At 38.8% G+C, this 22029-nt stretch overlaps 1 protein-coding gene across 7 annotated transcripts in view; it reads right to left on the bottom strand.

Annotated features, from left to right (window-relative positions):
• SLC4A10 (solute carrier family 4 member 10) overlaps positions 1-22029 on the bottom strand; it is a 165755-nt gene that overhangs the window by 51346 nt on the left and 92380 nt on the right. For 4 of the 7 annotated variants that reach the window (XM_039360050.1, XM_039360055.1, XM_039360052.1 and 1 more), the window contains 3 exons: positions 16164-16352; positions 9817-9908; positions 7581-7679 (listed from right to left, as the gene is read on the bottom strand). In XM_039360050.1, coding sequence (XP_039215984.1) covers positions 7581-7679; positions 9817-9908; positions 16164-16352 — 380 coding nt within the window. The remainder of the gene's footprint in view (positions 1-7580; positions 7680-9816; positions 9909-16163; positions 16353-22029) is intronic. The other 3 variants (XM_039360051.1, XM_039360056.1, XM_039360057.1) reach the window with 3 other exon arrangements.

The raw sequence follows: 22029 nt of genomic DNA, 5'->3' as shown, positions 1-22029 counted from the left end.
TTTATTTTTGTTATAGAAGAATAGCACATTTTATATGGAAGATTCTTCAATGTGGCAGTTCTGCCATGGCCCAGAATGAGCCAGGTGGCTCACACTGAAACCCCATGATTCATTTCCATGGGAATCAAGAAAGATACACTCAGTGTCCTCACCTACTGCTCACAGGGCCACAATTATTGTTCCATGATTACCATGACCGTGTCTGTGCCGCAACAGCAGTTCCACAGTAAAATGCAACATGTCTGGTAGCTGCTGCAATACATAAAGCATCCAATGAAGTTTTCCTTTTACAGAATAAGGCATTAGAATAATCTAGACCAGGGCTTGTCAACCGGTGGTATGCGTACCACTTGTGGTACGTGACCACCTGGCTGGTGGTACGTGGCGTCACCTTTCTCCCCCCCGCGGCGTCACCTTCCTTCCCCATGGCGTCACCTTCCTCTCCCCCTCCGCTCCTTCCCACCTCACTTGTTTGTGGAAAATATGCTGCTTGGCGGCAGCCTATATGAACTTTACCGAATGTGTCCCGCAGGAGGCACATGAAGAGCACAGGCGCAGAGCAAGGCCCCGCCCTCCCCAGGGACTCATTGTGCAGCAACTGATTTGACTTCTCATGCACTCAGATCAGCGAAGGGGAGGCCGCCGCAGCGCCGAACTTCTGCGCCCATCAGCTGGCGACCCCCCGAATTTGCACTTGTCAGCTGGGAGGTCTGGTGCCAGTGCCGGCCGCCGGTCTCCTTTGCCACCCCGCACGTCGTCCTCGACCCCTCCCCCAGCCCGTTCATGTTGAGCCCGCCGGGGCTTGACAGGGAGGGAGGGAAGGAGGGAAGGAGGAAGGGACTCCTCCTCCTCTCCTAAGGTTCAAAACATGATCAGCTTCCCAACGGCGCCACAATCCCAATTCATGTGTTTCTGCCATACCTCCTCGGCGCTCCCGGGAATGGGACAGGTGGAAGAAAGCTTGGCTAGGCTAGGCAAAGAAAAGCCATGGAGCCATGAGCTCAGATCGCAGGCAGACCAGGGAAGGGGGTGAAGAAGAGGAAGGGGATTGGAAGAGAGGAAATGCCAAGCTTGTCCTCGCCTCTCCCAAGAACCTCCTGCGCCACCTCACAGGAACACCTAGTTTCAGATTTACGCTGCAAAAGTTTTTCTCGCTCAGTGAAGAGAAGAAAAACAATTGCAGAACACTCGGGAATCCCTTGCAAGGCACCATGTACCTTGGTGCTTATTTCCTAATGCCTTCCCCCCGTGTTTTCTGCTCCACCCCAAATTCGCCTCCCTTCCACTCTCCTTACGCAGCCATCTATGGTCTTAATACAGCCCTAAGTTTGTCTCACTTTCAACACCCCCTAAAATTCTTCATTCAGGCAGGCTTCCAGAATTCAGCTGGCAGGATGCAGGTAACCCCTTCCCCCTGTCCTGCTGCCTCCCACAGCACTGCGCTGCTCCGTGTCTCACACCTCCGTGTCTCAAGCCTCCATGGCACAGAACTGCTGGTGTTATGCGTGGGCGGAAGACTTTTTCTTTTACAGATGGGGCGGGTGGGCCCGACATTTGCAGGCAGGCAGGATCCTGCCCGCTGAGCCGCCGCCTCCCCATCACCCTCCATGCCAGCCGGCTCCGTCGCCAGACCTCCCAGCTGACAAGCACAGGAGTTCGGCACTGCAATGGCCTCCCCTTTGCCCTCCACACTGGCCAAAGCATTGCCGGCCATTCCAGCTGATGGACACAGGTCCAGGGGTCGCCAGCTGATGGGCACAGGAGGTAGGCACCGCGGTGGCCTCCCAGCTATCTGCTTCTTCGGCTGGAGCAGTTGCCAGGGCTTGCATGGTCCCCAAGGGCTGCTGATGCACTCCCCGCCGCTGGTGACCAAGCAAGCCCTGGCAATTGCTCTAGCCGAAGAAGCAGGCGGCTGGGAGGCCACTGCGGCACCTACCTCCTATGCCCGTCAGCTGGCGACCCCCAGACCTGCGCCCATCAGCTGGAACATCAGGCAACGCTTTGGCCGGTGCGGAGGGCAAAGGGGAGGCTGCCGCAGCGCCGAACTCCTGCACCCGTCAGCTGGTGACCCTTTGAACTTGCGCTTGTCAGTTGGGAAGTCTGGCAACGGAGCCGGCTGGTGTGGAGGACAATGGGGAGGTGGTGGCTCAGTGGATGGGGCCCTGCCTGCCCGCGAATGTCGGGCCCACCCTCCCCATCTGTAAAAGAAAAAGTCTTCCACCCAAGCATAACTTTTAAGGATTTTAAGGATATTTGAGAGGGAGAAATAGAGAGAGGGAGAGAAAGAGGGAAAGAGAAATAGAAAGAAGGAGAGGGAGAAAGAGAGAGGGAGAGAGAGAAAGAGAGAGGAAGAAAGAGAAAGAGGAGAGGGAGAAAGAGGGAGACATAGCGAGAGAGAAAGAGAAAGAAGGAGGAAGAGGGAGAGAGCAAGAGGGAGAGAGAAAGGGAGACAGGGAGATAGAGAAAGAAAGGGAGACAGGGAGAGAAAGGGAGAGAGAAAGAGACAGGGAGGAAGAAAGGGAGAGAGGGAAAGAGAAAGGGAGAGAGAAAGAAAGAAGGAGAGAGATTAAATTAGTAACATGGTTGTTCAGTGAATCTGGTTTCCCCACTAACTTTGCTTGTCACAAGGTTGCAAAAGGTGATCACATGACCCAGGAACAATGTGACCATCATAAATAAGAATCGGTTGCCAAGCATCCAAATGTAAATCACATGACCCTGGGGATGCTGCAATGGTCATAAGTGTGAAAAATGGTCATAAGTCACTTTTTCTAGTGCCGTTGTAACTTTGAACAGTCACCAAGCAAACTGTTGTAAGTTGAGGACTACCTGTACTTTATCACTTTTTTCCATTTTTTTTTTTTTTGTCATCAAGCTTTTGACACCTTGCTGGGTGACTGGTGGTACTCGAATGTTACCATATTCTAAAAGTGGTACAATCGGTGAAAAGGTTGAAAAGTCCTGATCTAGACCAGAGGACCGCAACTCCCAGTCCGTGGACCAGTACTGGGCCGTGGCATGCCAGCAACTAGGCTGCACAAATAAGTAAAGCGCCATCTGCGAGATGCAGGCAGCATACAAAATCATGCACCCTCCGATCCGCAGAAAAGCCTCTCTTCATGGAACCGGTCCCTGATGCCCAAAAGATTGGGGACCTCTGATCTAGATAACTTCAGTGGATTTCCACTTCACAGAATTTTTAGAAATGACATGTGGCTGGGGAATTCTGGGAGTTCAAATCCACACTTCTGGGAGTTGTCAAGGTTGGGAAACACTTCTATTAGGACCCAGTGGCCCAACACAGAGCTTTCTGCCACAAAAACAACAATATTGTTAAAAGTTCAACACATCATACTTGCATTGTTAAACTTTAATACTTTAAATTGTGTTTGCTGCTACTGAAACAAAGCGTTCTTCATCACATTACCTACAATGCCTCATTCTGAGGAAAAATCTTTTCCTCAGTAGGATGCATAAGCATTCAGGAAAAATTTCACAGGAGGCCTCTGCTACTTTATAGAGACACTGTTACACTGTTAGAGTTAAGCATAACAGACCTCTCATTAGATTATACCGGCCACAGGTACTTGCAAAGTTAATAAGCAATCAATTGAAAGACTTTTAATCTTTCTCTCTCCAGAAACAATTATTTTGTATTAGCTTTCTGAGAAAACAAGGATTTCTAAACAAAAAGAAAGAAAGAGCAGCATTATGGTGGAACAGTTACCTACTAATTGCATTGAACTTCCTGTTGCCCAAAAATCCAATGTGAGAACACTTCGGAGCATTATTTAATGCAAGAACAGTAACCAGAAAAGCAATCCCATAACTATGTGGGCAGGGGTTGAAAGAGATTGTATTAGCTTTTTGAGAAAATAAGGAGGAATTCTATACACACAAAGAGAGTGCAACATTACAGTAAAGCAATTTGTTATTAGCTGCATTCAAATTCCTGCTGTGCCAAAGATTAACTAAATAATACCACTGAGAAAAATAAAAAAGAAGGTTCAGCTAATAGTGAGAATGTCAATAAGGGTATTGTGCCTAGGCAAATACAAAAGTACGGAATCAACAGGATTATAGCAAAAGTTCTCTTTCTTCCTGGTCCTTCTTTTTTATAGGCATAGTTATGATACGGCCTGGGTACTAGCTTGATATAGTGGTTTTATTATAGTCCACAATCATGAAAATAACATTCTACAACCACAAGATCTTTTTTTAATCCTACTTTAACATGTTCAAATTAGAATTTCTCTCAAATTATTAGAAATTATTATAACGTATATGCAATTATACTATAATTATATAATTAATTATAATAATAATAATTATTATTATTATAGTAGAACACAAGCCCCAAATGACTGGAGGTCTTTGAGGGTATCGCAGATTGCCTTGATAAACCAAATAAAGCATTAAATGGGCTGGATCTCAGATGTCAGAAAATTGCCAAATCTTATAAGATTTTAGTGCTTTTGCTTCAAATCTCACAAGAATTTAGTGTCCTTTCCCCCGTATCACACCAAATTTCAGGTTAAAACGCCATCTGTGATCATGCAAAAATCTTTCCAACAAGCTTTTAGAGTGATCTTTGAAACTGACAATGCAAAGATCCATATGAAGAAATGGTTCCGATTTGCTACCCTATTCATCAAATTATTGAAAAGCATTTTTCCCTCTTTGATTTGTGTCATTTACTTTATGTTAACAGTTAACTGTCTGGTGTTCACAAACATATTTTATTTGTGTTCTCCCCATAATACCTTTCTAAATGTTATGAAGAGTAATTCACAAAACAACATGTTCAAATTGATATCACAGCTTCATATTCTGAGAATTTCAAATTACTGCGTTTTCCTCCCATTTGCTTTCCCATTACCAGTCTAGAAACAAAAACAGTGACCAAATCCAATATAAACTGTTAAAGTGACCATTTTAATGTCTATCTCACAGCCATCTGTCAGTAGCAGTGTGCAGTGTGTCTTCAATAGTGTTTACAAAGTTGTTTTCTTGCAAATGGCTCTGGCACATGGACAGAATTTAAGCGCCATGGCGTTGTCTGTTATGAAATCATTTTCAAAACTTCTAACATCTCCAACAATTAAGCCCAGAGTTCTTTTTCACTGCTTTGCCATCTTATTTACATATTTCTTGTGGAATAATAATTTAAATCTACATATTTATCCAGTACCAAGGAATTATCACTGATTGCTTGAAATGGAACAGTTCTCTTGAGGGAGGACTACTTCACAGATGGGAGAAAGCATATGCACATACTTGGAAGGATTTGAGTTACTTTTGATGGCAGGATTGTAACTGAGCCCTCATACACTGCAGCAAGGAGGAAGCCAACCCAAGACTTTTTAGTGGGGTGCTTTTGTGCACAGATAAATTGCCCTTTCTCTCATCCCCAGTCTCATTTCCATTGGTCATCAACATCCAAACGGCTGGGAATTAACAAAGCAAGTATTCTGCACAACTCCAACTGGGTTAGTCAATTGTTGCCATCAAAGAGATTGTCCAATGAAACAGTAGGGGTCACCTAATACAACTCTGCAATGCCCCCTGGCAATTTTTGATATTAAAAAAATCAATTAATTTGCAACATGTTGTTCACATCTAGAAATAATTGGCCAACAAATGAAATCGATCTTGACAATCCATGAATTGGAGTTATGATTATGTCATGTAGTCCTGCAGACTTGAGAGAGACCTTGGGTCTATTAAGTCTCAGGCTGTAGATGGCTTTTCAAGCACAAATGTGAGAGAAGCATGAAAAAGCACATAGAATGCAAATTAATGCATCTTATCTCCCACTAGTTAAGCTTTGGCCATTGGAAAAATTGCTCTGCCAATTGAAAGAGCTATATGACACGAGAAACTGTTTTACAGAGATCTGCATTATTTTTTTCTGAATTCCAGAGGACTCTACTTGCAATCCATTCATTAATAAGTTTACTTGCTTATATTTGGAAGCAATCTGTTTGTCTTTCAATACTTCTTGGCCTCCAAAGATGTTGAGGCAACTCTAAGCATTGCCTCTTATTCCTAATGTTTTTTTCATAACAAGCAGATTATGTCAGTTAGACTGAGAAACACTGATCCTGGTTACTTATGGGTAAGGTTAAGTCCTAACAACATCTATTGTGTTTTGTTCAGCATTCTTTGTATATTAGGCCACTGTGGTTTTTCCAACAAAATCCCATGTGGAGTCCTTGGTACTCTCTGAGTTTAGTCTTCCCTGAACAACCAAACTTAGAGAGTACCAAGGATTCCATAGTTTACTCATATCTTATCTCAGCTAGGGATTGACAACCTTTTGGAGTCTTGAGCACCACAGTGTAATCTTATACAGGTCTCCATGCACTAAAAAAAAAAAATATCAACCCAAATCTTATTATATCACTAAACCTTATAAGATGTACCACAATACTTTGACCTTCCCATGCAATATCACAGAAAATTATCACTGAGGTTGCTGAAATCTCATACACACCTTGCATGAACTCAGTCTATGGCTAGCTCAAAAAAGCAGGGTTCATAAAGCCTACATACTCACTAACAAGCTCAAGTAAGCTGCCATACTCCACAGCTGAGTGGAGATCTGAATGTGAGTTTTTTTACATTTGATGCCCATATCTGATGCATCATCAATCAACTTAAGACAATTGCATTCAGAAAAGAAAAGAGCCATTACTATTTCTTATTTTGCAATATGAATCTGTACAGTTTATGGTACATGTTTATGCTAAGAATGTTTACCTCAACTCCTGGTGATTTAATGGACACACACATGCAGTTTTCTTGGCTACCTTATGGAAGTTGTTTACCGTCTCCTTCTTATGGGATGCCCAGCACTACAGAATTTTCTGATAGGCTCTCATCCAAGTATCACCCAGGCCTGAACCTACTTAGCTTCCAGGATCAGGCAAAGTTGAGAAAAGAAATCTATAGTTTTCAGTACTTCTGTTTTGCTGGCAGTACAGATGAACACAATGCCTCTCGGGGCATTTTCTCTTTGGAACTGATTTTAGTGAGTTTATTTTAGTTTATAGTCCTGTATCAACTTACCTGATAGTAAGCTTCATTGAATTCAATGGAAATTCCTATACAGAATTATATTGCTATGGTAATATTAAAGATAGTTGTGGTGGGAAAATAATTTTGCTTTTCTGGATTTATGTGTGTGTGTGAAATAAATTTATATCTTCAATTTCTTAAAAATTTCTTTGTACTGTATATTTGAAGGCTATGAGGACAATCATCAGATGAAACGAAGGGTGGCAGGATTACTGATGTTTAAAATGTTCAAATATATACATGCATCTAGAGTAGCTTTCCCCAACCTGGTACGTTCCATAAAGATTGGACTACATTCTATCTTCTTCAGGAAAAAAGCATGCTCCCTGCTGGGAGGAAGATGCATGATCCAGGGAGAGCCAGACCAAGGAAGGCTGATCTAGAACATCTGGCGTTTCTGCCAACTGCACTGATAAAACACAGCATTGAACTGGTACTAACATTTAGCAAGAGATGCGGCTTGCAATCACCATATAAAGATAGACAGAGTGGGTCCTCACCTCTCTCTCTCTCTCTTCCTGATGAAGGTGTCCTTTTTCATTTCTCTGTTTCATCCCAAATAGACTACTGTTATGCCCTTTTTGCTGGTCTCCTAGTCCCTGCACGCACAATTAACAGACTTCAGCTGGTTCAAAAGGCTGCTTCTCATATTCTGCCTGGCACCAGATGGAGCAAGCACATAACTAGAACTGGCTCAACCACACTGACTGGATGTCACATTCAACAACAAGTCAAGGCAGTGTTGGCATCAATTCCCTTAGAAGAGAAACTCAGTTAAAGATACCCTCTTTAATCCTCAACTGCCCGACTTGGTTCAGCTGAGGCCAAACGTCAAGGCTAGTGTTTTGTCAAACCAAAGCCTAATACAACCATGATTTGGTGACACAACACCCCTTAGGCAATTTTTAACTACAAAGAGGTTATAAAAGGTTCCCAATAAATCCATGTTTTCCCTTTCAGTTCTTTTGGACAGCCATGCTGCTCATCACAATTCATAGTGAGCAATGAAGTATCACAACATGATCACAAAACTCAGATTTTGTACATGATTAAAAATGGTTTTTATATTGCCAAAGGGTAAATGTCATAGAATATATTAGAACCAATATAAATTTGAACAGTAAGTCAGCAGAAGATTCTTTCCCAATTTTCTAATTGAACAGGAGACTTATCTCCACAAATAGTCTGAAAATGAAACACAGGAATGATTATTTGGCTGTAGCTAACTATTTGGAATAGATTTCACTGGGAACAGTCTAAGTATGTAAGTTATGGGATAAGAAATCTTCCTGCCTGGTCTAATTGCTCCTTTAGAAAAGCTGACTTCAGGGGTAAAAACCTCAGGGGGCACAAGTCAGAAAGGAAAAAGCACATGGAGCTTATTGCCCTGTTATTGCCTTGCATTTTTCAATTAACACCTGGAAGAGAGAGGCTGCTTAGACAAGCTAGCTCTTCCTATTTACTCTTGCAAATTGTGACATAACAAAACTTTCTGCTCTAACCTCGGTCAAATAATTATTTCTCTCTTTTGTCATAGCAGGGGCCCAGTACCTGCTGGACACTTAATCTTCACTAATATCTAACCTTCCTTTGCTGATACCTAACGTAAGCAACTCTGGGATGGAAGGAGAAAGAGAGATTGCAAGACTATACAACTTGGCCAACGAAAGCATCTCCTTTGTGAATCAAATTCCAGAGACCACCTCACCATTTGGGCTCATCCAGCTGATTGGGGCAGATCCCCCAATGTGACTATATTCAGGGACAATTTAATAAACTTTCTTCAAAGTTTGTCACCATGCTGGCAATTCCCTTAATGTTATAGTTCTTTAGCTCTGTCCTGCAAATCCTAAATTAAGTATTGTCACACAAATTAGTGACAACACTTTTTTTCCAGCAAGTTAGATTATGGTTTTCTTTCCTTAGCTTATAAATACTTATAAACAGCTCTCCTGCATTTCAAGCAAACTCTTTTCCAGCTTTCCTTAGGAATTGCTAAATTGAACCCAAGTTCTCATGTATGCAATGCAGGGTCTTTATATTATGGATTGATAGCCTATTAATATCCAACTTTGGCAACTTTAAGACTTGTGGATGTTAACTCCCAGAATTCCCCAGCCAACGTGGGTGGCTAGGGAATTCTGGGAGTTGAAGTCCACAAGTCTTGAAGTCACCAAGGTTGGACACCTCTGCTGTAGAGCTTTTATTAAGGGGCTTCCGAGGTTTTGCTGCCAAACAGAAATTAACTGGCTCTTTCACAGTTGAAATCACAGAGAGCAATTTTTATATCTTAATATTGTAATGAAAGGATGGAAAAGATGAGTGTGTCAATCAGAACTCTACTACAGTAATAAAACTAAGCCTTAAATATATATTGTTCCCATGTTTCATTTTCAGAGATGGGGAATTGCTTGAGAATGCTACCATATCACTGATATTTTTTTACAGAGACATTCATTTCAAAGATTTTTCAGCTCAGATATTGAAACACAGTTTTCATCTCTTCTAAAGTTTAATAATGTCCTCACAGTAATCTGGAATGAAATGAACTATTTATTTTTTAAAAAGGATAGTTTGTCTTAAATGGTTAAATGCATCCCCTTCCATTTATTTACATAAAATACATGTAGTATGAGACAATGGCCAGTAATAATTTATTACACTGAAATGAAACGTGCTTTATTGCCAGAACTAAGCTATACTCTTACCATTCAAAGATTCGTGTTATTGTCTTACCTTACTAAAGTCAACAGTACTGTTTTCTCGGCTGACATCATTTTTTGTTTCAATGCTGGTTGGCGCAGACTGTGGGGAAACAATCTGACCTGCTGGAAAAAGTTGTTATTACAGAATACTAACACTTTTCTGTATAATTGTTATAAAACAGCCAATTGAATTAAAAAGTAGATTCTCCCTTGAGTTAGCTTGAGTCCAGTGGACCTCAGAGAAGGGGTTGCAGTTTGCCTGGCAACAGTAGATAAATAATAATTTTCAAAATATCAGTCTATAGTTCTGGATTTCCTAGTCTATCTTCACATTCAAATAATAATCAGGGCAAGTGCTTCTTAGCTTTTTCAAATTACTCGAAGACTTGCTGGGTGCTGCCTGAGAGGGACATTCAGCTGAAGAGATATTTAAATGGAAGATTCATATACAACATATCCTATATGCAAAACATTTCATGTTCCAAAGTACATCCCATTACTACATGTCTAAGCAATACATTTTCTTGATCATAACTTATTAAGAATAATTAGGGCCAACTGAATAAAAACTTTCAATCTATTTGCAATATGTAGCACATTATAAAAGTTTGCTAAAGCCATTTCTTTATTAATTTACTAAAGCTCATGACTCAACTTGTGTTTAAATAACAATAGTGAAACTGGTTGTTTAAAGCAGAGGAAGGAATGTTAGGTATGCTTGCTGCCTTGAGTTCTTTATATAAATAAAAAGGTGAGATTAAAATAATAAAAAATTAAAGTAAAATAATAAAATAAAATAAAATAATAAAATAAAATAATAAAATAAAATAAAAATATTGACATAGTCACCCCTTTTGGGTGGTGTTGTCATGGAACATTAAATATAAAAAACATGACATAAGGTGGGAGTGGGGAACAATGGCCTCTTTATGACCTGTGGACTTCAACTCCCAGAATTCCTAAGCCAGCATGAATGGCTCAGGAATTTTGGGAGTTGAAGTCCATAAGTCATAAAGGGGCTATCATTCCCCACCTCTGACATTAGGTAACAACTCTATACCTCTACTCTGAAACTTCAACTAAGGAAAACTATTACTTCATAGCTTATCCATATATTCCCCATCCTGCAAATCCTGAAAATCAGAGCCATTATAGTTCATGAAACTAAGTGCCCTATATAAAATGCAATAGCTTAAGAATTTAATTCCTGGCAAAGTGGGGGGAATTGAATCCTATGCAATCTAATCCCAATTATAACATATGTACCTGATAAGTCCCAAAAAGGGCGAAACTGGTAATCAAGTAATGTGTAAAATATTAATCAAATGGAAGTTGACTATTGCAACTGCAATAAATACATTTTCCCAGGATCACTGATAGAAGGCATCTCTATACGGCAATAAGATGCGTATTTCCTTACAAAATTGTACAGTGCTTATTCATATCATGAGCATTTAGGATTGAAGCATAACTCTCCAGTATTAATAAATTTTCCCAAGGAGGTTGTGGGAATTATAGTTTTGTGGGTGAACATGTAGGAATTTTGAATGCAATGCACTCATTCAACTATGCTCCCAGCAATATGGGGAGAAATCATTCTTTTTAAAAAATCTGCACAGGTTTTAGTGCTAAACTAGAGATATAGTGGCACCTTGGTACTCAACTGCTTTGAAATTCATCAAATTTGGTACTCAATACTTTTTGATGTAAAAAGTTTGTCCCGGTACTTATTGTTTGTTTGGTATTCACACACAAGCTAGAACTTATCATTGTGACTCACTATATTATTTCTAATGGGAAAAGTTGTTTGGTACTCATCATGCCTCCTAGAACCAAATAATGATAAGTACCCAGGTACCTCTACATACATTGTTTAAATCCATTCTATATTTTCATTCAGACTTTTCCCCAATTTTATTTGTGTGTGTGTGTGTGTGCACAATCCATTTCTAATTTGTACTTTTCAGATTAGAAAAATATTAAAACTATTTGCAAAAGAAAATTATCCTGGCTAGAGTGGAATAGGTATTAAAAACTCTGGTAGGGCCATGAAGGCCTTAAAAGTGATTGTCTAGATTAATCACGATGACACAATGCTAGAAGAAACTGATGTGAAGAGTGAATATCTGAATTGACCTAATGTTCATGCAAGATAGATTTATAGTACACTACCTCTGGACCTTCAAGGAGTTTACAGAACCCAAAGGTTAGAGATGAAGGAGGACAAAGATGGGATGAGCCTGTTAGAGACAGATACAATAAAGATACAGCAAAATAAAGAACATGGAGATGATCATGCACAACAGCAGAATTTAGATCAGAGATTGTCAAACTTTCTCTGGCTGTGAAATCTGTTAGTTAGAAAAAATATATATTCAAAAAAACCTTTATCAAGAGATAAACCTCTAGTGATAGAAAACCTGCTACATGCTAGTGAACTATTTTTTTCCTCTTATCCTTAATCTCTCAAAGACCCCTATCAAGTTCTCACAGAACCATAGGGTTCCATGAAGCATAGTTTGAAAAACTCTGGTTTAGATCATGCACCATTATGAACAGGGAAACCTATGGTGAAAGAACCTATGAAGGAGGTATGATATGGAAATGATTAAGAATGATGGAATATTTGTTTCAAAATAGTGGTACGATAACATTTTTATGAAAAGAAATAGTAAAACTGAAAGTAATGAACAGAGGGGAACAAGTGAAAAAATAAGTGCTGCGCTGCTGTAAAACAGTAAAACAACCGAGCTGTGGTAATTTTGAAGTCAGGAACATCTAAATTTGTAAGGAATACAAACTAGGAATCTCAAACAGCATAGTATTTTCCTCCAGCAGCATTGAAGCATGAACATTCCATAAATTTGTTACCCTTTTATTAGAACTTACAGCAGAAGACCTAGAAAATTCTGGTAGGGCAATCTAAGCATAGGAAAGGAATCCCTGTATATTTTACTCCATTAGTCATTGCTGACTATAGGAGGCAGTGTTCCTTTTCGTTTCAAGACCATGAGTCAGCAGTCCTGTTTTTCACATCATGTGGCCAACATGACATCACAGAACACTGTTTCCTCCCCATCAAAGTGGTACCTGTTTAACCTGTTTATCTACTTGCATTTGCATGCTTTCGAACTGTTAGGTAGGCAGGAGCTAGGCCAGGGGTCTTCAAACTCGGCCCTTTTATGACTCATGGACTTCAACTCCCAAAATTCCTCAGCAAGGGATGCTGGCTAAGGAATTCTGGGAGTTGAAGTCCATGAGTCATAAAAGGGCAGAGTTTGAAGACCCCTGAGCTAGGCAAAGATGGGCACTTTTCCCATTGCATGACACTCGAGTTTTGAATCCACGCTGTCAGCTTTCAAGCTGACAAACCCAGCATCTTAATCACTAAGCCATCGCACCACACCATCTAAACATATCAGTGGCGTGTTGTAATCTCATATAGCCTCCCAGTACCATGGAAACTGAAGACAGGACTGAAAATGGCAATGTTACATTAAGGATATCATCTTAATTACAGATGTCATAATTCTGATGCTCTGTCACGCCTGTTCAGTATTTTAATATCCTTACTTCCACCATTAATGACAATAATTAATATAAAGCCCATAATGTGAAACCTACTCTCTCCACAGGACATTATTTAAATGTATATGAAATAAATAAATATGTAACTACAAAACAAACTTAAAAAAAAATCTTTTACTATTGAAATTGCAATAAAATACCGATTCTATGATCTTCTACATATAAGAAACAAGTAGAGATATTTTACTGTTAAATGTGATATTTTACTGATAAATGTGATATTTTATTGGCAATTTTGATAATAAATTTGATATATTTATTTATCTTAAAATTAAATAAATAAAGTTTGGCTCCCTCAAAATACAGTCCATTTAGAAAAAAAGTCATGCATGCCCTTATTAATTGGGATATCATGAAAAAAGTTAGATTAGGAACCTAGTGATCTGGTTCTACAAATGCAAGAATTTTTTTATCTGTGGTAGAAAAGATGGCATTAGATAAGGCAAGTTACCTATTCCCCAAATCTGCTTTTCCAGAGAAAATACTGTCAGCTCAGCCATAAAATAATTGGAAGGTTAAGGAATTTTGCTAAATATGGAATACATAATAGTAGGCAAGCACAGGTTATCCCATATAAATAACTCTCTAGGAAGAAAATATATTCATGAAATACTGTTTGATTTTTTTTGGGGGGGGGAGGTATCTCTCAAATACAGCTTTGTTTGTGTAGTACTGTCTTCCTTACCTCACATAATCCCCCTTCCCACAACTGATCTCAACAAATACACAATGCTATATCCATTCATGCATAGCTCTATACAGGGAAATTGCATCTTTGCCCTTGTTAAGTTTGCTTCTGCTGCCTCCAGTACCATAATAAACAATCTGTGCTTCAATGGTCCAATTTAAATAAATTCAAGAAAATTTATGAGAGGTTTCTTCTACCCAGCATCTGGTCATAAAGGGCTCCATCTACTGACTTCATTAATACAGGCCAGACACAGATGATGCACTGGGTGAAAACAGTTGCTCAAATTAAGCAGCTAAGTAGTAATAATAAACTAACTAAGTAGTAATAATAAACAAGACAAAATGACAGAGATTTAATATCCCTAACTCTTTAAAAAAGATTTATCACATGTGATGCTGTTTAAAGGATGAATGTATTGCTAAGTGTTCAAAGTAAGAATTCCTTGAAAATATTCAAAGTGGATCCAGAAGACATACTTCTGGCTTACACTGTATAGACCATAACATTACCCTAGCAGGATTAGGTAATCTGTAATTTAATCAGTTTAATCTGTAATCCATCTATGTGATTACACAGGGAATCACAGGTGGCGCAGCAGTTGGAGTGCAGTACTGCAGGCCACTTTAGCTGACTGTGTTCAGCAGGTCAGTGGTTCAAATCTCACCGGCTCAAGGTTGACTCAGCCTTCTATCCTTCCGAGGTAGGTAAAATGAGGACCCAGATTGTTGGGGGCAATGTAAATATATATATATACATTGCTTACTGGTGTACACCGCTTAGAGAGTGCTTGCACTTAAAGCGGTATATAGGTCTCATAAATAGTCTCATAAATAAATTATCAAATTTCTTGTGAATCAATCAAAAATATTGCTTAATGACCAGTGTTGTGAGTTATTGGTCATTAGAGCCATCAAAATAATCTCTTGACTTGCATTACAATTTGCACTTGAATATAACCAACTCAAATACCTTATTGTTAATAGAACTTATTAAATGTTAAAAGAATATAATTGCATCATGAATGTAGATGTTAACAGAATGTAATTACTAATATGCACCAGTCACTGGAAAATGAGTCAAAATAAATTGATACTGTTCAAATATATTGATCCAGAGTTTGTATCATTCCTAAGGAGCAATCAATAAGCAGGTGAGTATGGAATTGTATTCTAGTATAGATGCAGATCATCAATTTAGGAAAAAAGTGCATGACATATATCAGGGGTCTTCAGACTTTACCCTCTTATGACTTATGGACTTCAACTCACAGAATTCCTCAGCCAGCATGCCTGGCTGAGGAATTCTGGGAGTTGAAGTCCACGTGTCATAAAAGGGCCAAGTTTGAAGACACCTGACATATACGGTATACTTCTGAATCTGCTTACCTGAAATATGTTCAGAGAAAGCAGACTTGGTTAAAGCTTTTATTTCAAGACAAAAGATGACTAATTTGCAAAATCTTTTTCATAAGAGATTTTATAAAATTTATTGCTTAGGTCTCCTGAAGTCAGGATAATTGGCTTGCCTTGTTCTGAAAATATCATCTTTTCCATCTTAATCTTAGCAACTCATAATTGTTTAGGAAATGGAGTGATAACTGACACACTTACATAACCCCACAAAAATTATTGCTTTTTCTTTATTTTATAACTTTCTTCTCACTTTATCTCAAACCAAAAATGATGTACATTGGAAGTACACTTAGGAATGTTTAAATGTGATTTAAACCCATTCAGTAAAATCAAAGAGGTATACAGGAACTGCTGAATATATCTTTCTGTAAAAACAACTAGTTAAATAAAGAAGCCAATTAAGCTACTGCACATCAATGCCAAAAACTTACGTTTCTCCTTCCTGGTTGCCTGTAAATTGATTCCTTTTATGAGGTGTCCTACTCTATAATTTCAGAGCCATTGTCAAAGATTTGCTACCATCCCTTATAACTCCAATTTCCCACAGTTAAGGGAAGGGAACCTGAGAAAATGTAAGTGTTGCAGTGATGTTGGACAAGAAGATTGAAATGAAATAAATCACCGATTTTGGCAAATCCATTGTATCAAAGCTACAGTAACCATTACTTAATTAACATGACACTTTACCATTTTTGTCCATGGAATGGGGTTCAGACTGTTTCTTGCCAATGTCAGCAAAGGACCTGACTATTGGGATCCTATTGCTTAACTTCTTTTGGTTCTGATGATGATGCTGTTTGAGTAAAGCCTCATGGACTCTGTGGCGAACATCCTCACTGAGCTGTCCAGACCCTACTTGTTGATCAAGAATCATATCTGAAAAATAAAACAGCAATTGAATTATCTTTTGAGTCAATTGTGCAATAACTAGCCACATTTCTAATAGATTCTCAGTGGAAGCATTCGGTCAAATCTATCACTTATATGAGATTTTATCACTGTGTTGCAAATATCATTGCAAGTAATACCTAATATTGATTATTCATATTTCCATGGGAGAGCTAAAGGGATTATGAACATGAAACTTAAGCAGTAATGACAAACAAGCAGACCAAGTTTGCTATTAACTTCAATATGCAACTATTCAAATTTATGTAAGCATTTGAGTAATCAGGCTACAGACTATGGAAAGTCAATTTTTGGATGCAGTATTTGCATCTCCAAATACTATAATCCTGTAGAAAATAATTTAACCAAGAAAGATATACATTTTAATTCTCCTGTTCAGTGTAAAATGGGCAGCTAGATAAATGCTTTAAATGAATAAATAAATAAGATTATATGAACGAGGGCCATAGGCTTTGAGCAGCTCACACATTATTTAGGGGATCTGTGCAGCTGAAGTAAAGTCAACAGACATCTTTGTAAAAGAATATTACTTTATGAGTCACTTCTTGGAGTCCAAGGTTAGAGAATGGAATCAGAATATCTCAAAGATCATTTATTTTATATATTATTAGACAACCTGATTGTTTGAATCATAGTTTCAGAGATTTTTGTTACTTAAACAAAGAAGCCAAATGACCATAGGAAAAAAAGCATTGAGAGTCAGAGCAATTTTCAACTTCCTGCCAGCTTTCCTATTGGCTTTCCTTGTAGGAAACTGGCAGGAAGCGTTGGAAATGATGATCATGTGACCTTGGCTCCCATCAATGGCAGCACTGAGGCAGCCACAACTCTACCAAGTTTGAATCTCATTGGAGCCATAGGTCTTGGATTTTGGACACATTCTGAAAGTTAGCCCATTTAAGGTACACTGATTTAAAAACTGTTGCCCTATGATGCACCATTTTGCCCAAATGAAGGTTACAATCAGCCATACATAAGAGTTTTAGTAGTATACTAGACATTATATGACCTGTTGGATCATTCTTTTTTTTTTTTTGCACATAAAATATAGGCCTGTGCTGTTACCACCTCCCCTCACACTCTTAGGAGAGCCCCAGTGAAGGGGGAACAAAGGGAATGGAGGACTGTGAGGAAAACTGCACCCTTGATCCTATTCCAGCATCTCCTGAAGACTTCCCTGCCTCCAGGGAGAAAGAAGTCTCACAGTTAATGGCACTCCCCAGCCAGCCTTATCTCACCAGCAGGCATCCTTAGTTCTTCCTCTTTCCACATATATATTTAGGCTTTCACCATTCCCCCTCCCCTCATGAACCTCAAGAGAGCCCCAATGAAGCCATTTCTGCCATCGCCATCATTGCCTTTATGGCTGAACTGCAGATCTGCCAGCCACTTTGTTGTAGGGAAGAGGAACAAAAGGAGCCAAGAACCACATTGAAAACTGCAGCTCTGCTCCTCATTCTTCCAGGGAGGAAGAGGGCTCACCTACCGATTGATGGTGTCGCACAGCCAACCCTACCTTGCCAGCAGGCATCCATATTGCTCCCTCATTCTTCCCTCACTGGGCATTGTCATTAAATTTCACATTTAGACTTTAGTTTGAAAACAGCCAATGGCTGCTCACCTGTTGGGCCTTGCCCTAGCTGATTGGGTGTGGAGGCGGGAAAGAGGGTTGGGATATGTCCCTCCCATCTTTCCTTATGCCACATGACCTACAAGTTTCTAGGCACGATAGTACTAAAGAGGCCACAATTTTGCTAACTTTCAATCCCACAGGAGCCATGAATCCCAGACACATTCTCTAAATTAGCCCGTTTGAAGTATGTTGATTAAAAAATTATTGCTACATGGTGTACAGTTTTGCCTGGTTGAAGGTTACAAAGTATCAAACAGCCATGAGAATTTTGATTGTAGTATTATGTTTTGATACATACAGAAAATGGATACCGCCATGCCTGCAATCTACCTGAGTAATTCTGCATATGGTAAAAATCTAAATCCTATGCAGCTGGCTTTTTCATAAATAAGACCTGAACTGTACATACATCTCAGTTTTCTTGCTCAGCCATATTAGACCTGCATGGGTTTTTAAAGTAAAAAGTTAAGGTTAAAAAAAAAATTCTATTAGCAAAAGGAGTACAAAACCTTTACAATGCTTCTCTGAGCTGCTCAGTCTTGGACCGTAGGTTCACCTTTATAGTTATTCGGCATCTTATTTACTCACTGTATAAAGCTGAGGGTGTTCACAATGGTGTTCCTGACTGTGGAACTAACAGCAACAGTGCAAATAAGAACAAGAGATTGGGATTAAGCCCCGAGAAAAAGCTACGAAGTAGAATTTAACTCTTTCCTCACACATCATTTTCATTCCACCTGCTGGCATTCCTATTGTAATTTTCTTGTTGTACAGAAACCACAGGGAGTGGGCTTTTTAAAGAAAACAAAATAAGCAATCAGGATAAGGATTCATCACTATTCCACCTCACTTCAAAAACTCGGTTTGCCTCTGCTGCTTTGCAACTGTTTATTGGAGACCTTGTTTTCAAACTGTATGATGAGATAGCATCCTTTTAGAAGAAGCAGCTTTTGAAGTGCAATTGCTTCAAACTGCTTCCTTCGTTATGCAGATGTAAAACTACATTAGTCAGGATGGTTAATAACAATAAAATGCCCAAACTCTCTAATCGGGACAGTAAAATGAATTGTGCTATGCGAGCTCAATTCTGATTTAAACTTCATATATGAAAATGGATTTTGAAAGGACAAGTAAACATGACCCTAAAATTATCAAGAGTGCAGCATGACTTTAAAAAGACTACTAAAACTCTTATGTATGGCTGATTGTAACCTTCATTTGGGCAAAATGGTGTATCATAGGGCAACAGTTTTTAAATCAAAGTACCTCAAATGGGCTAAATTACAGAATGTGTCCAAAATTCAGGACCCATGGCTCTAATGATTTTCAAACTTGGTACAGTTGTGGCTCCCTCAGTGCTGCCACTGATGGGAGCCAAAGTCACATGATCATAATTTCCAATGCTCCCTGCCAGTTTCCTACAAGGAAAGCCAACAGGGAAGCTGGCAGGAAGTTGGAAATTGTTCTTACTCTTAATGCTTTTTTTTCCCCTATGGTCATCTGTTTAGGTAAGGAAATATCTATAAAACCATGATCCAAATCAGAGGTTGTCTAGTAATTTATAAAATAAACTATTTTATCTTACTAGATGTAAGCTGGTTTCTCCAATCTATTTTAAAATTATAACCAGATATCCAAGGATGGATGGACAGTTAATAAATATGTCCAGATCAGCTTCTGATATCTATTTTTCTCTTTCTAAGCATAGGCAGAATTCATGAGCTATACGACAGATATTGTGTTTGTGTGCCTGTGTGTGTGCGTGCACGCAATTATTGACTATATAAAATTAATAGGCTGGAGAGATAGAACATTTTCTCCTGTAAGAAAATTAAAGAGGGAACTAACAAAGAAAGAAGATGGAGAGAGAAATTTTGTACTGTTAAGTTTTAGATATTTTTAGAAAATGGTAAGACTTTAAAAAGCAAGTTTCTTAGTACAACAAATGAATCAACATTAATTAAACCACTCGGAGTTTGCATATTCATTAGAAGACACAATGTCACACAGCCCCTCTGACATAGCCAGAGTGAGTCATCAACAGTTTTGTTGAAAATCCTTGGATGGCTCATGATCCTTTTTCTGAGCCATTCCACTTTTCCAAGAAAACTCAGGCGTGAAACAAGAAGGGCACGCAGATGTCAAAAGCAGATGGGATTAGTCAAGTGTTTGATTATTTCAGGGAAAAAGGCACAGGTACTCAGAATAAAAGGCATAATTCTTAATTATGTATATCTTCAGAAGAAACCAGCTTGCCATATAATGACGTGACAGTCATCCTTTTATATCTTATTGAAACAAAAGAGACCATGTGATTCGAAGAACACGAAGTTGTGCTATTGTCAAGGCCAGGCATTCTGCATGGATGTCTACCAAGAGATGTCTTATTTGTATACTCCTTAACCAAAAAATCCAATTGCATGAAGACAAGTACACATGTGCAGAATCTTTCAAATGTCAAAAGGGGTTGACACAGAGGGAAGAAGCTGGGTGACTTCTAGGGCCTGCTTTCTGTTTAATCACATTGACATCTTTTGTGGGATTACCACATGGAGGAAGAGCATAAGAAGGCTGCCTTCTCCCCATGTTCTTCGACCTGAGATGTCATGTAACAACACTTTTATGAACAACTGTCATCTTCATGCTCAACTTAAGAATTTCTCAAGAGCATACTGCATATCGGGTCACTTTAGGATAAAAGTCTAATCCAATAGTATAGTTTGTCTCTGTTTAAGAAAGGTCTATGCAGAATGGCATCATATAGTCCTGCTTTCTATTTCACCCATAGCCAACCAAATAGCTCTCTGAAATGTATTAGCAAAGTAGAATAAGTTTTTCCCAGCATTTAATGCCAAGTATGTATACAGTCTTCTATCAAAAAAACAACAACCCTTCTGGGGTAGGTAGCTAGGTAAAGAGAATAACTAATTTTTAAAAAACAGCCAAAATTAGCCAACATTTACATTAATACATTAATAAATATAATCTATCCTTGACTAGGATTGATGCCTACCAAAATAATAAGTTTATCCTTTGAATGAAGGATTTGTGCCCCCCCCCCAAATATCAATGTCCATAGAAGTGCTATAATGCCCATAGCTTCTTGAATATTAAATACTAAAATACTTATCTTTTATTCTTAAGAACAGCCAGTGGTATTCTTGCATCAACCTTTAAATCCCCAATAAAGGGTTGAAGCTCAGGGTTGAAATGAAGGCTTCTTGATGCACTCTGAGCATGGTTGTTTTCTTGCAGATATTTCATTATCATATCAGTGATGATGTTACCTATTCTGGGTAATAAAATGTCTGCAAGAAAATAGCCAAGCTCAGACAATACCAGGGACCTCTCATTTAAATCTCCTTCCAAGATTAGATTTTTCTATCCAAATTTCTTCAAACATTTTTATAAAACCCATTTGACTTTGATTTGGGGTGTAAATGGAGGCTAATATTAAGGTATTATCAAATTTTCCCTTGAGAGTAAGATAAATCCTCATCCTTTTTTTTTTTTTTTTTTTTTTTTGGATCTTTTCTATTTTCAATTCTATATTGGCTTTAATTAATATGGCCACTCTCTGGATTCATTAACACTTTGGCAAAAAAAAAAAAAGCTTTTCTAAATTGCTTTTCTTAAGCAATCCTAACTTGTATGTTTTCCACAACATGCGTTAAAGGATCTTGTATAATTACAGATATTCCCTTCTATTGGAACTTATATATTTGCTAATTATAGTTCTTTTTAATCAAATTTCCCATTCCCCTAACATTTAAAGTTACTGCTGTATTTTATATTCAGTCATTTCTGCTTTATATTTCTCCCGTGTACATTTTGCTTCCCTAAATAAGGCATTGCAATAACAGCTACAAAGACATCACTTCAGCAAGCAGACAGTTTAAGTTGGAGTAGATTTCAGAGAAACCATTTAACTTAATCATCCCCTTTCACCCCTAAGCCTCCCTTCTTCATTCCATTGCCTGAATTCCCATCTAACATCTCCCAGCAAATATT

This window comes from Crotalus tigris, unplaced genomic scaffold (assembly GCF_016545835.1).
Source record: "Crotalus tigris isolate CLP2741 ecotype Arizona unplaced genomic scaffold, ASM1654583v1 scf7180000019151.395998, whole genome shotgun sequence".
Taxonomy (NCBI): Eukaryota; Metazoa; Chordata; class Lepidosauria; order Squamata; family Viperidae; genus Crotalus; species Crotalus tigris.
This window is presented reverse-complemented; position numbering and strand designations above follow the sequence as displayed.